The 13,122-nt window shown below is 41.3% G+C and overlaps 1 protein-coding gene across 1 annotated transcript; it reads right to left on the bottom strand.

Annotated features, from left to right (window-relative positions):
• Positions 1–8,983: 8,983 nt before the first annotated feature.
• Positions 8,984–11,323, bottom strand: LOC121858550 (mucin-5AC-like). Its single transcript, XM_042355040.1, has 5 exons — positions 11,077–11,323; positions 10,521–10,709; positions 10,169–10,435; positions 9,799–10,038; positions 8,984–9,504 (listed from the first exon to the last, which is right to left on the bottom strand). Exons 2-5 carry the CDS (start codon positions 10,699–10,701, stop codon positions 8,984–8,986), a joined length of 1,209 nt encoding a protein of 402 aa, XP_042210974.1. The 5' UTR covers positions 10,702–10,709; positions 11,077–11,323.
• Positions 11,324–13,122: the final 1,799 nt, after the last annotated feature.

Below are 13,122 nucleotides of genomic sequence, written 5' to 3'. Positions count from 1 at the left end.
GATTAAAGGTAGAGAGAGAGAGAGAGAGAGAGAGAGAGGAATGAAGCTTTCAAAATAATTACCATTCACATTTACATATATTGCTTTTGTTTACACGCAGATGAAGTTCACCGAGAGACAGGTAGAGAAATGCTTTTTTTTGACTTGTAATTTATCAAAGGATCATACTTCACCTTGCTTGGCCCCCCCCCTCTCTCTCTCTCTCTCTCTCTCTCTCTCTCTCTCTCTCTCTCTCTCTCTTATCTTTCTCTCCTCAAAAAATCTAGTGATTATACAACGCATCAATAAAAAACGAAGCCCCAAATCCCTTCTAATATATTCCTTATCTGGGCAATAAACCAGTATAAACAGACGGGTTTAATATATCGCTGAGTTTTTTATTTCCAAAGTTAAAATATTCGTCAAAATTAATTCAGAATAAAACCATCGAATGTTATTGTTGTATTAATGGGTTTATTGTGTATTATTATTATTATTATTATTATTATTATTATTATTATTATTATTATTATTATTATTATTATTATTAGTAGTAGTAGTAGTAGTAGTAGTAGTAGTAGTAGTAGTAGTAGGATAGCTTATTATGTATTAGGATATTTAATATTAAGGTAAATAAATGGTGGCGAAGGTGTGGCTATTGGGGGAGGCTGGAGGCCACGTTAAAAAAAAAAAAAAAATAGTAGTAGTAGTAGTAGCATAATGGAGGTGGTAAAGGACGATGTCATGGCAGCAGCAGGGAACCTACAAGTGTGTGCTGGCCACCAGGCTGGTGGGGAGGCGGCCATTCACGCCATGAGATTGATATTTGAGCAGCGTGATTGTGAGGCCGTTCTCCTGGTGGATGCTTCAAACGCATTCAACATACTTAACCGCAAGGCTGCACTGCACAATATCAAGATCAAGTGTCCTAGCTTTGCGATGTATATTGAAAATTCGTATAGGAATCCATCAGACCTCTACATAGTAAACAACAAGGCTCTACGAGGTGATACCATCCTACAGTCGACTGAGGGAACAACACAGGGGGACCCCGTTGCAATGGCAATGTATGCAATAGGCCTATCAGTGCTCCAACAAGAAATAAAATTTGAAACAACTGGGGTCAAACAAGTGGCATATGCTGATGACCTTACAGGAGCAGGAAAAGTGGAGGACATCAAAAAGTGGTGGGACCTGGTAACATCGCGAGGTCCACAAATAGGGTACCACCCAAACGCCAGCAAATCCTTCCTCATCGTGAAGCCAGATCATTATGATCGGGCATTGGAGGTTTTCGGCGAAAGTGAGGTCAAAATAACTAAGGACGGCCAAAGACATCTAGGCGCAGTAATTGGCACTACGGACTTCAAGACCCAGTACGTAGCGGGAAAGGTGAATGAGTGGGTTAGCGAAATCCAAGCTCTATCGGAGATTGCTAACACAGAGCCACATGCGGCCTTTGCAGCATTCACCCATGGAGTCAAGCATCGTTGGAACTACCTGATGCGTACCATCCCTGAGATCGGACCCCTCCTCCACCCTTTGGAAGAAGCAATCAGTGTCAAGTTCATTCCCAAACTAGTGAAACACCCTGACTCAACCCTAGCAGAAAGAACACTTCTTGCACTTCCACCAAGACTGGGAGGGATGGGATTAACTAATCCAGAGGAGATTGCTGACTCTGAACATCAAAATTCACTTAAGCTCACGGCAGCCCTCACTGACCACATAATAGCCCAGAATGCAACAGGGGAAGTGGACACCAGCGAAGTTAATAAGATCCGTAGGTCCATTACAACAGATCGGCAGCACTGCCAAAATGACATGTTGCAGCAACTATTGCTGCAGGTTCCAGAAAATTTGACAAAAAAAGTAGCTATAGCGCAGGAGGTGGGCGCCTCGAACTGGTTAACTACGTTACCGATAAGGGCAAATGGTTTCAGCCTTAACAAACAAGAATTTACAGATGCCATTGCTCTAAGGTACGGTTGGCCAGTAGATGGTTTGCCCTCCCAATGCGTGTGTGGCTCTTCCTATGATGGCGATCACGCCATGGTCTGCAAGAAGGGGGGCTTCATATGCATGAGGCATGACGAGGTAAGGGATCTCACAGCAAATATGTTGAAGGAAATCTGCCGGGACGTCATGGTAGAACCGACCCTCCTTCCACTGGATGGCGAGATCTTCCAACACAGGACTTCAAACACATCTAACGAAGCCCGTGTGGACGTCAGTGCTCGAGGATTCTGGACGCGGGGACAGCGAGCTTTCTTCGACATCAGGATTTTTGATCCCATGGCCGCATGTCACCGTAACCTAGCTCTCGATGCTGCACATAGGAGGAACGAGAACGACAAGAGAAGGGCATATGGGGAGAGAATTCAAAATGTTGATCAAGGCAGCTTCACTCCTCTAGTGTTCACAACCTCTGGTGGGATGGGCCCAAGTGCAAGATGTTTCTACGCCAGACTCGCGGAGTGATCTCCGAACAGAAGCAGCAGCCCAGAAGTTATGTTACAGCCTGGATGAGATGTCGACTGTCCTTCTCTCTCTCCTTCGGTCGGCTTTGCTCTGCCTCAGGGGAACGAGAGCTTCTGCCCCTACTCCGACAACTGCTGCAGATATTGACTATGAGGCTACAGTCACTGAATGCCGCATAGATCTGCGGCTCAACTAATTTAACACAGATAGGATAGCTTCTTATGTATTAGGATATTTAATATTAAGGTAAATAAATGGTGGCGAAGGTGTGGCTATTGGGGGAGGCTGGAGGCCACGTTAAAAAAAAAAAAAGTAGTAGTAGTAGTAGTAGTAGTTTGCTGGTGAAGATTATAATAATAGTAATGATAATGCCGCTACTACTACTACTACTACTACTACTACTACTACTACTTTATTTTGACCCTCTATTCTACATCCACTCATCATATTAACTTAGAATTCGAGTCCTACCTTAACAGACAGACGTTCAGTATAGTGGACACTTCCGAAGTCACTTGCCTCTTAAGCGTGAGTCAGTTGCTTGAATGTGAGTCAGCTGCTTAGGTGTGAGTCAGTTGCTTGGATGTGGGATAGCTGCTTAGGTGTGAGTCAGCTGCTTGAATGTGAGCCAGGGATTGAGAGTCAGTTACTTGAGTGTGAGCCAGGGATTGAGAGTCAGTTACTTGAGTGTGAGCCAGGGATTGAGAGTCAGTTACTTGAGTGTGAGCCATCAGGAGTGTGACCTTGACCTACACATCCCCACATACTTCATTCTTTTTTTCATTATTTCACTTGTATTTTTAATTCTGTAGTCAGTCTAATTGTTCTGGTCTGGTTTATTACTTTTTTATTTGTTTTTGTTTTTCCCGCGAGAGAGTTTTGTGCAGGTGAGGTTTAATTACTATCTGTTACCTTTATTTTAATCCAATTTAAGATGTAATACTCTCTAAGAATCGAATTATTTTCTCTGTACTAGGTTTATCAATTTGTTCTTTTCTTATCTTATTTATCAAGTCTTCACATTGTTATTTTACACTAAGGAACCAGCACAGTTTACCTCACTTATTATCTACAATCTCTCACAACAATACACTATTCTTAAAGGCTGTGTGAGAGAAGTTAGAACCAATACAGTACTAACTCACACCATATCGTAATTAACTAGTTGTTTTTATCACCTACTTACACCGTCAACAATTAAATATCTTAATCTCAATGTAATTAACTCTTCTTGGGTTATCTTATCCCTCATGCACAGTGCATCTTTAACACTGGTTGGTCATTATTTATCAAATCTTATAAATTTTCTAGTTCAGGGAGCCATTAATCACCTCCACTAATGGCCCTCACTCTAACCACACACTCAAACAATAGTTGATATCTTAATTATCTTATTCGTTCGTGTTATAATATATGACACTATTATTTGGATTATTTTCTATTATTTCTCTCATAAGATATTAAATTATTCTGAAGTACTGAAAGTAATTTGTTTTTGTTCAAGATATAAGTTTTGTTTTTCTATATTATGTCTTTTTATTTAAGTACCACTAGACATTGTGGTTATATTGTTCCTTGTTGTTCCGTAATAAGAAAAAGAAACTAGTCACTTGTATAATCTGTCTTTAAGCAATGTTATGAGAATGTAATATAGTTTTTCCCATTACTGTATAGTTCTTCGTCACACACACACCTCTTCTTCTGCCTTACTCGACACTGTGTTATAATTTACCTTGTATTCTTATGTTCCAAACTGATCCAAGTGGCACTGGGAAATTTGATCCATTTGGCACTAATTAATGTTTTCTGATCTCTGTCCTGGCACCTGATGCGTGAACTTGTTGAGTTACTGACACTTGTTGAATGAGTGACACACACACACACACACACACACACACGCTCGCGATATATCTCCTATACTTTCCTTATCTTCATTTCTTTCGCTTGACGGGAGATATTATACACACTATGATATAAGAAAACTTTTTATATATTTCCATTTTTCTTCGTATACATAATTTCCTTCAGAATTATTTATTAGTTTCTTTAAAAAAAATACGAAGCAAATAAGTTACTGTGGAATTAATTTTTGGGTTGAGGTGAACAGGTGATTGGTGGTTGTCGTACGGTGGTAGTGTGTCGTCAGCGGTGGGTGGTGGAGGTGTGGTGGAGGCTGGCTAAAACTACCTTACCTCACCACGGCCACCGACGCGCTCCACCCACCTCCTTCTGCCTCGCGCATACACACACACACACACACACACACACACAAATGCGATCACCATACGCGTACATGTAATCGTTTCTCTCTATCTGTATATATATACTTTATATATACTCCAAAATAGATAGATTACAGTATATACCAGCATAAGGATAGGTCCCATTGTTGACTTCCTTGGTATTACTATTGACCACGGTTCCCCGGATGCACATTATATAAGGATTATGTAGCACCGTATATAGTTGGACCCTATAGCCAATTTCTCTTATGCTTATTATTATAATTTTCACGACAAATAGAGATCCGCAGAAAAGTCCTTCACTGAAAAATATAAACTTGATTAAGTGAAAATTCAACTTCAACATTTTCCTTTTGTTCTTAAACTTGGTAACAGTCCAGGAGATGAAGTTAATTGTTTACATCCGGATTGTAAACAAGATCAAACACACATGCGGGGATATATATGTATAATTTCAAGTTCACGAGTATGTATAATCTTGGTGGATAATTTTTCATTCAACAGCACTAAAAGGAAAACACGATTTTTCCTCTCATGATGAAGTAAAAGATCAATAATGTTCTTTGTCAACACGTGGGGCCAGAGGACACCCACGCCAGGTGAGTATAGGTAAATAACATCTTGATTGACTCCCCCACCAGCCCCCACCTGTTGAGACACATGTTTACCTAAGTATTAAAATCTGAATCTGTTTACTTAAGTCACTATGTCGTGGTCAATTACCCGGTCACACACACACACACACACACACACACACACACACACACACACACACACACACACACACACACACACACACACACACATGAGGGAGTATATGGCAGACACGCGCTGACTGAAGCACGTGGCGCGTTCATAGTTATCTTCTCTATACTCGTCCTAATATGTGGCTGGGGGTCAAACATACACACACATGTGAAACGGTGACTCGTGGTGATGGAGCCAGCAGACAGACTCTCTCTCTCTCTCTCTCTCGTAATTACCTATTTTATTACCTTTAACACCTCTTCACCCAGGTATCTACTCATACACACCTCAATTAACTATAACACACCTGTTTACTGGATTAATTAATAAAATATAGATCCTTCATCACTTTATTACCTGGCTCTCCCTCACCTGGCCGGCTAATAACCTTATTTTTTATGCAGTAGATGAAGAGTTTTATAATTTATTAATATAAGGTTTTTTAGGGTAGTATAATTAGCCAAATTAACGAGGGATAATGGCTGTTAAACGTGATTATTATTATATATTATTTTCCTTTCAATTTTATGTGAAGTTTGTCCTAAATAATAATAATAATAATAATAATAATAATAATAATAATAATAATAATAATAATAATAATAATAATAATAATAATAATAATAATAATAATAATAATTTGTCCAGTTCTGCTCTATTGATCTTTAAGTATTATCTCTCTCTCTCTCTCTCTCTCTCTCTCTCTCTCTCTCCTCAACTAGAAATTATTAAAAATATTCCTCTTGTTAAGTTTATATTAAAATAACACATCATCTCGAGTACCTGGAGGGAGGGAGGGAGGGAAAGGAAGGAAGGAAGCAGGGAGGGAAGGAAGGAGGGAGGGAGTAGGATCTTCTCTAATGAGGGTTACAGTGTCCTGGACCAATTTTGTAGAACAGGGACCCAAGTTTGCCTACATTATAAGAAATAATGACAGTTTTCCCATAGCCACATACAGGGACACACTATTTTTGTACTGATTTATTTGAGTTTAGTTTAGATTTGGTTTGGTTTGGTTTAGGTTAGGTTAGGTTATGGTTTAATCCTGTTAGTCGAAGCATAATACTGAAGAAAAAAATAGTTATGTGTATGTTTGCGTGTATGTTTGTATGTATGCATGTATATGTATGTATGTGTATATACCCAGAACGCACTATGAGGCCACCATGTATGTGTGTGTGTGTGTATCGACAGGTAAGCAACTCACCTTTCGTTAATTATTCATCAGTTGTCAGGACGTGAGTGGTTGTTTATACTCGTGATCGATGGTGAACTTTAAACCTCTGAAAACAATCCTCAGTTTCCACCACACATGAAGAACAAAACCAACCAAGAGTAAAAGGAAACCATAGAAGCAAATACTAGTGGTCATTTATTTGTTTTTCTGTGTAATTGTAATTTTACCATATCGCACTTGGTATAGCTCTTACACACACACACACACACCATGACACTGATTTACAAGCCGACAAACAGACTATCTAAACACTACGTACACGATTGGTTTGTCTATGATGGGCTCTGGTATAATGGGGCCCTGGTATAATGGGGCCCCTGGTATAATGGGGCCCCTGGGATAATGGGGCCCCTGGTATAATAGGGCTCTGGTATAATGGGGTCCTGGTATAATGGGGCTCTGGTATAATGGGGTCCTGGTATAATGGGGCCCCTGGTATAATGGGGCCCCTGGTATAATGGGGCCCTGGTATAATGGGGCCCTGGTATAATGGGGCCCCTGGTATAATGGGGCCCTGGTATAATGGGGCCCCTGGTATAATGGGGCCCCTGGTATAATGGGGCCCTGGTATAATGGGGCCCTGGAATAATGGGGCCCTGGTATAATGGAGTCCTGGAATAATGGGGCCCTGGTATAATGGGGTCCTGGTATAATGGGGCCCTGGTATAATGGGGCCCCTGGTATAATCAGGGCCCTGGTATAATGGAGTCCTGGATTAATGGGGCCTGGTATAATGGGCCCTGGTATAATGTGCCCCTGGTATATGGGGCCCTGGTATAATGGACCCCTGGTAAGTGGGGCCACTGGTATAATGGGGCCCTGGTATAATGGGGCCCTGGAATAATGGGGCCCTGGTATAATGGAGTCCTGGAATAATGGGGCCCTGGTATAATGGGGTCCTGGTATAATGGGGCCCTGGTATAATGGGGCCCTGGTATAATGGGGCCCTGGTATAATGGGGCCCTGGAATAATGGGGCCCTGGTATAATGGAGTCCTGGAATAATGGGGCCCTGGTATAATGGGGTCCTGGTATAATGGGGCCCTGGTATAATAGGGCCCTGGTATAATGGGGCCCTGGTATAATGGGGCCCTGGTATAATGGACCCCTGGTATAATGGGGCCCTGGTATAATGGGGCCCTGGTATAATGGGGCCCTGGTATAATGGGGCCCTGGTATAATGGGGCCCTGGTATAATGGGGCTCTGGTATAATGGGGTCCTGGTATAATGGGGCCCTGGTATAATGGGGCCCTGGTATAATGGGGTCCAACCTGATGTACCGTCATAATCTGTCAGGTTAAGAGGGAGCGATTCACTCATTATAAATTTCTCTTCTTATTTAAGCACAGATAAATGACGTCATAGTATATCTTGAGATGATTTTGACCTGTTTTTGTTAAGTTTGTTTATTGCATTTGTTTATTTGTTTACATTGTGTTTACATTGTGTTTACATTGTGTTTTCATTGTTTGTGTTGGAGTCTTCAAGTTTAATCTTTAATATACTTAAACCAATCTTCATTCACTTTTAAAGTGGTTGGAATTTTTTCTTGATTTTTTTAAACACAATTAACAATACTTTAAGTCTGATAAGTTAATTATTTCATAAGTATTATTAAAGGTGTTACTTCACCTGTACCAATTGGTGATGTTTACCTGTATTGGTCAGTGATCGATACCATCAACCAGTATAAATTCTCTAAATGAAATTATATATTCAATTCCATTTCAATTTTCATTCGCTCTTTTCCATATTCATTTCCTGTTTGGTTTCTCTTTTTTTTTAATAATGAATTTATGATAAAGAATTTCTTATGCACAACAAACTCCCACACAATATGACCACCACGCATACCTCTCTCTCTACAAACTAATTTACCTTACGAATATATAACCAATTTCTTGTTTTTTATTGTGAAGAGACTTTTTGTTTTATTTTTTCGTGTAATTTGATCTAATCTGAGTGTTTTGATGTTGATTCATGTACCTGTGTTACCTGATGTTCATACCTGTTGAATATCTTAATTACCAACACTAGATGACATTTTGTCGTGCCTTTATACTGAGATTCATAGTAGAAACTAGATTACATTTTTTTTGTGATGAAATTAAAAAAATATATTGGTCATGGTAACTATTTTATTTTGGCGTGAAGCTCTTGGGTGTATATTAATTCTGTTCTGCCTCTAGGAGTGACGTGTAGTGCCTGACGATGGGTCTCTTATTTACACACACACACACACACACACACACACTTCGTTTCGTCTCCCTCCTTCTCCAAGATGACCTCAGCTGCCTTAGTTGGGAGAAACCCGACAGCATTCTATATTTACCACTTGTCTCAGATCTCCATTTGTCTCTCGATTCACCTGTACAGCCAGGTAATCAGGTGAACAGGAGAACCAATAGTCCCACAGGTCAGTCTTCATGTCCCCAACGTCTTTAATACCTGTCCAAGGAACATTAGAGACTTGAACGATCTCACATTCGCCGGATTTGACTTGATAATTGACCAACTGAGAACAGACAGAGTAGAGATACAGTGCATTGTCCCAATTGGTGTTCGGGGACTGGAAATTAACCTGATCATAAGCTTCGAAGCCCACTATGACTTCGTTAGTTCCACAGCGAGCGGTATTGATCTGGCGGCTGACAGAGGAACTAACGCCGAAGTTGTTGTTGGTTAGGAACTTACTGCAGGCGAGGTAGTCCAAGTTGACCATTTTTTCTTCTTCAGGTTTTAGGGATAAAGTGGAGACGCCTGTGTTGCTTGGGCATTTACTATTTACTTCTTTATTCTCTATTAAAACTGTCTCCGCTGGCAAGGGGGAAGGTAGTGTGGTTGTGGTAGTGGTGGGAGCTGGTGTGGTTGTGGTGGTGGTGGGAGCTGGTGTGGTTGTGGTGGTGGTGGGAGCTGGTGTGGTTGTGGTGATGGTAGAAGCAGGTGTAGTAGTGGTAGTAGTAGGAATAGTTGTAACAGTGGTGGTGGTAGGCGCTGGTGTACTGGTGGCGGTAATAGTAGTGGTAGGAGCTGTTGTACTGGTGGCGGTAATAGTAGTGGTAGGAGCTGGTGTACTGGTGGCGGTAATAGTAGTGGTAGGAGCTGGTGTACTGGTGGCGGTAATAGTAGTGGTAGGAGCTGGTGTACTGGTGGCGGTAATAGTAGTGGTAGGGGTTGGTATAGTAGTAATAGTAGTGACCCAGCCGTCGGTTTTCTCTATACTGCTTGTAGTCGTGATAGTAGATAGAGAAGTAGTGTTGGTAGTGGTCATACCTGTAGCTGGAACTTCGATAGTCGATGTAGCGTCAGAGAGAGATGAAGTTCCCGAGCCCTGACTGGTTGTGTCAGCGTCTGTAATGGTGTTAGATAATTGCATGAGTGGATGATGGTACTGGCGGAGTGGCTAATGGGGGTATCAGTGTTGGGGAGGAATTTTGTACGTAGTGTAGTTTATAAATCACCGTCAAAGAAGATAACTCACCTGTTGGGGTAAACATAGGATTCGTGGTCCATGTCTCTGTTGTGATATCTGTGTGTACTTTTGAAAGCGCTGTAATTCCTGTTGATGTTGCCCCTGTGTTACCTCCTGAAGAAGTTGTATCTGGCAGGGTGGTGAGGGTGTTGTCAGGGGCCGTGTAGAAACTGTAGTGGCTGTCACCATCACACGTGCCTCCAGACTGCAGCACCTTCTCACACAGTCGTCGTAAAGGTGATCGTTCCTCTATGCTGAACCCGACACATGCCGCTTCTGATGTAAACAACAACTGGAGTTAGAAATATGTCCTGTGTACGTAAAAGGGGGTGACACACACACACACATACACACACACTACCTCGGTCACAGAGAGCGGCACACATGGTGAGGGACGACACTACGACACTCACGGTTGAAGCGCCACACACACGACCTGCTTGACTCCTCCGGTAGCCTGTACTGACGCCCTCACTGCCGCTCACATAACTCAGAACCGCCCACAGCAGCCACGCCCGCACACTTACCCTCAAACCACCCATCTCGACTCCTGGGTGAAAAAATTACAACACAACACACATGAATTGTCAAGCGAGGACTGTAAACACGGCTCCCTACATCTGGTATTTGTACACAAGTTATGTAAATATTTGTAACTTGTTTAAAATACAGAAACTTAATGTTGTTGAGCCTCGCCTATAATGTATGCGAGTCAATGATCAGGTATTGAAATAATCTTTAAAGCTGAGTAACTCAATAGTTATTACAGTAAACCAAATTCGTTAAATGTGATGGTTTTTATGATAAGTTTTAACACTGATTTGGGGGAAGAAAATTAAGCATATTCAAACCCTGAAAGTAACCCAATATAACCTAATTTAAATTGCAACACTGTCTCAAATTAGGATTTTTATCACCTAATCGAGGCAGTAGTGAGACAGTCTTGAGCTCCAACTCCAGCAAGTGTTGGCTGACCACAAGACAGTAAGTACTTCGGGTCACTTATCGAAGCAGGAGTCAGTCGCCGTCGTGTTGCTTCCACCTCCAGCAGTAGTCTAATAATGGCTGACCAAGCACACAGTCACGCTATGCTCGCAGACGTTAGTGTGACGTAAAAAACTACATCACTGATGAAGGACTCCCAGAGAGGTGTGATAAAGTGCTTCAGTTAACCTCTGATCAGGTCAGGACCGAAGCACATCAGTGGTGTTGATATTTAATCATCATTTATCGTCCATAATGACAAAGGATCAATAGTGTCAATAATGGGAGATTAGTCCTGATATTTGACCTTTGACGATGACTGATATACGAGTTACTGCAATGTACTGAAACCTTTATTGACCTTCACATTATCATTGGAATTTCATATTTTTTGTGTGTGTAGATGAAGCCACTGTTGTCACTTACATCACGGCCTTGTTATTGTCGGAGTGATGTTACAGACAACACACAGGTGATATGACTCATGACTCATGACGGTGATAAGACTCATCATAACCTCGGTACATGGGGAGACGGGTACTGCACCTTATACATATAAAGCTGGGTCGACTGGCAGTACCTCAGGTGTAAAACGACTGGTTCTTCTGGCAGGAGGTGAGCTACGATGTATCCACACACACACACACACACACACACACACACACACACACACACACACACACACTCACACTAATATTATCTAGCACTAACAGCCAGGTCACTATATTCTTGGCGTCGTAGGCAATTGACACCTCATTTAGTGCTCCCTGGATCACTCTATTGACTCTCATAATTACCAGACAACATTGACCCGAGACACTACTTCCACTAGATGTAAACAAAGTGACTATAATTTACAGGACTCGTTGATTCACAAACCCGGAACCCGGTCTATCCTAACTTCTCCTACTGTACCTTACAATTAACCTAATCTAACCTTAACTTTAACCTAACCATACCAAACGTAACGTAATCTCTCTCTCTCTCTCTCTCTCTCTCTCTCTCTCTCTCTCTCTCTCTCTCTCTCTCTCTCTCTCTCTCTCTCTCTCTCTCTCTCTCTCTCTCTCTCTCTCTCTCTCTCTCTTTCTCTCTCTCTCTGGGTCAAGATTAAAACAAGTTCCTCTGATAGAAAATTGGTATCGTGCTGACCAAAGCTAATCTCGTCTAGGGTTTAATTAAAACACTAAAAACAAATTTATTATTAAAAGCAATTCGGTGATTTTTCTTTATTATAAATTACTCGTCAAACTCTGTCATCAACTTCAGTTACGGATTTAGAGTTTTGACAAAGTAAAGTAACAAAATATCCATCAACAATGTTTATACCCCATCAGCTGATCGACGTCAGCTGATCTGTGTTTATACTCTCAGGTAGGAAGGAAAACTGCTTGACTCAGCACCTCCATGAACAAGCCCTCTGCCTGGTAAGATACAACACGGATCTTGGCCATAAGAGTATATTGCACTGGTGGGGCGTGTTGTTTATGTTGTGTGCGGCCATGTGTGGGGTATACTGTATGGCCATGTGTGGGTATATTGTATGGCCATGTGTGGGTATATTGTATGGCCATGTGTGGGTATACTTTATGACCATGTGTGGGCATATTGTATGGCCATGTGTGGGTATGCTTTATGACCATGTGTGGGCATATTGTATGGCCATGTGTGGGCATATTGTATGGCCATGTGTGGGTATGCTTTATGACCATGTGTGGGCATATTGTGTGGCCATGTGTGGGTATGATGTATGGCCATATGCAGGTATATATACTATTTATACTATATATATATATATATATATATATATATATATATATATATATATATATATATATATATATATATATATATATATATATATATATGCAAAATTAAATCACTGTAGGTGCGCGTGATCTAGGTATATACTGAGTAACCACAAGGAAAAAAACACAAGTTTCAAGCGCTTTCGTGTAATTCCTCTTCAGGGTGGTGCAGAC

The sequence above is a fragment of the Homarus americanus genome, unplaced genomic scaffold (assembly GCF_018991925.1).
Source record: "Homarus americanus isolate GMGI-L3 unplaced genomic scaffold, GMGI_Hamer_2.0 scaffold74, whole genome shotgun sequence".
Taxonomy (NCBI): domain Eukaryota; kingdom Metazoa; phylum Arthropoda; class Malacostraca; order Decapoda; family Nephropidae; genus Homarus; species Homarus americanus.
The sequence above is the reverse complement of the archived record's forward strand: the minus strand, read 5'-3'. Positions and strand labels throughout refer to the sequence as shown.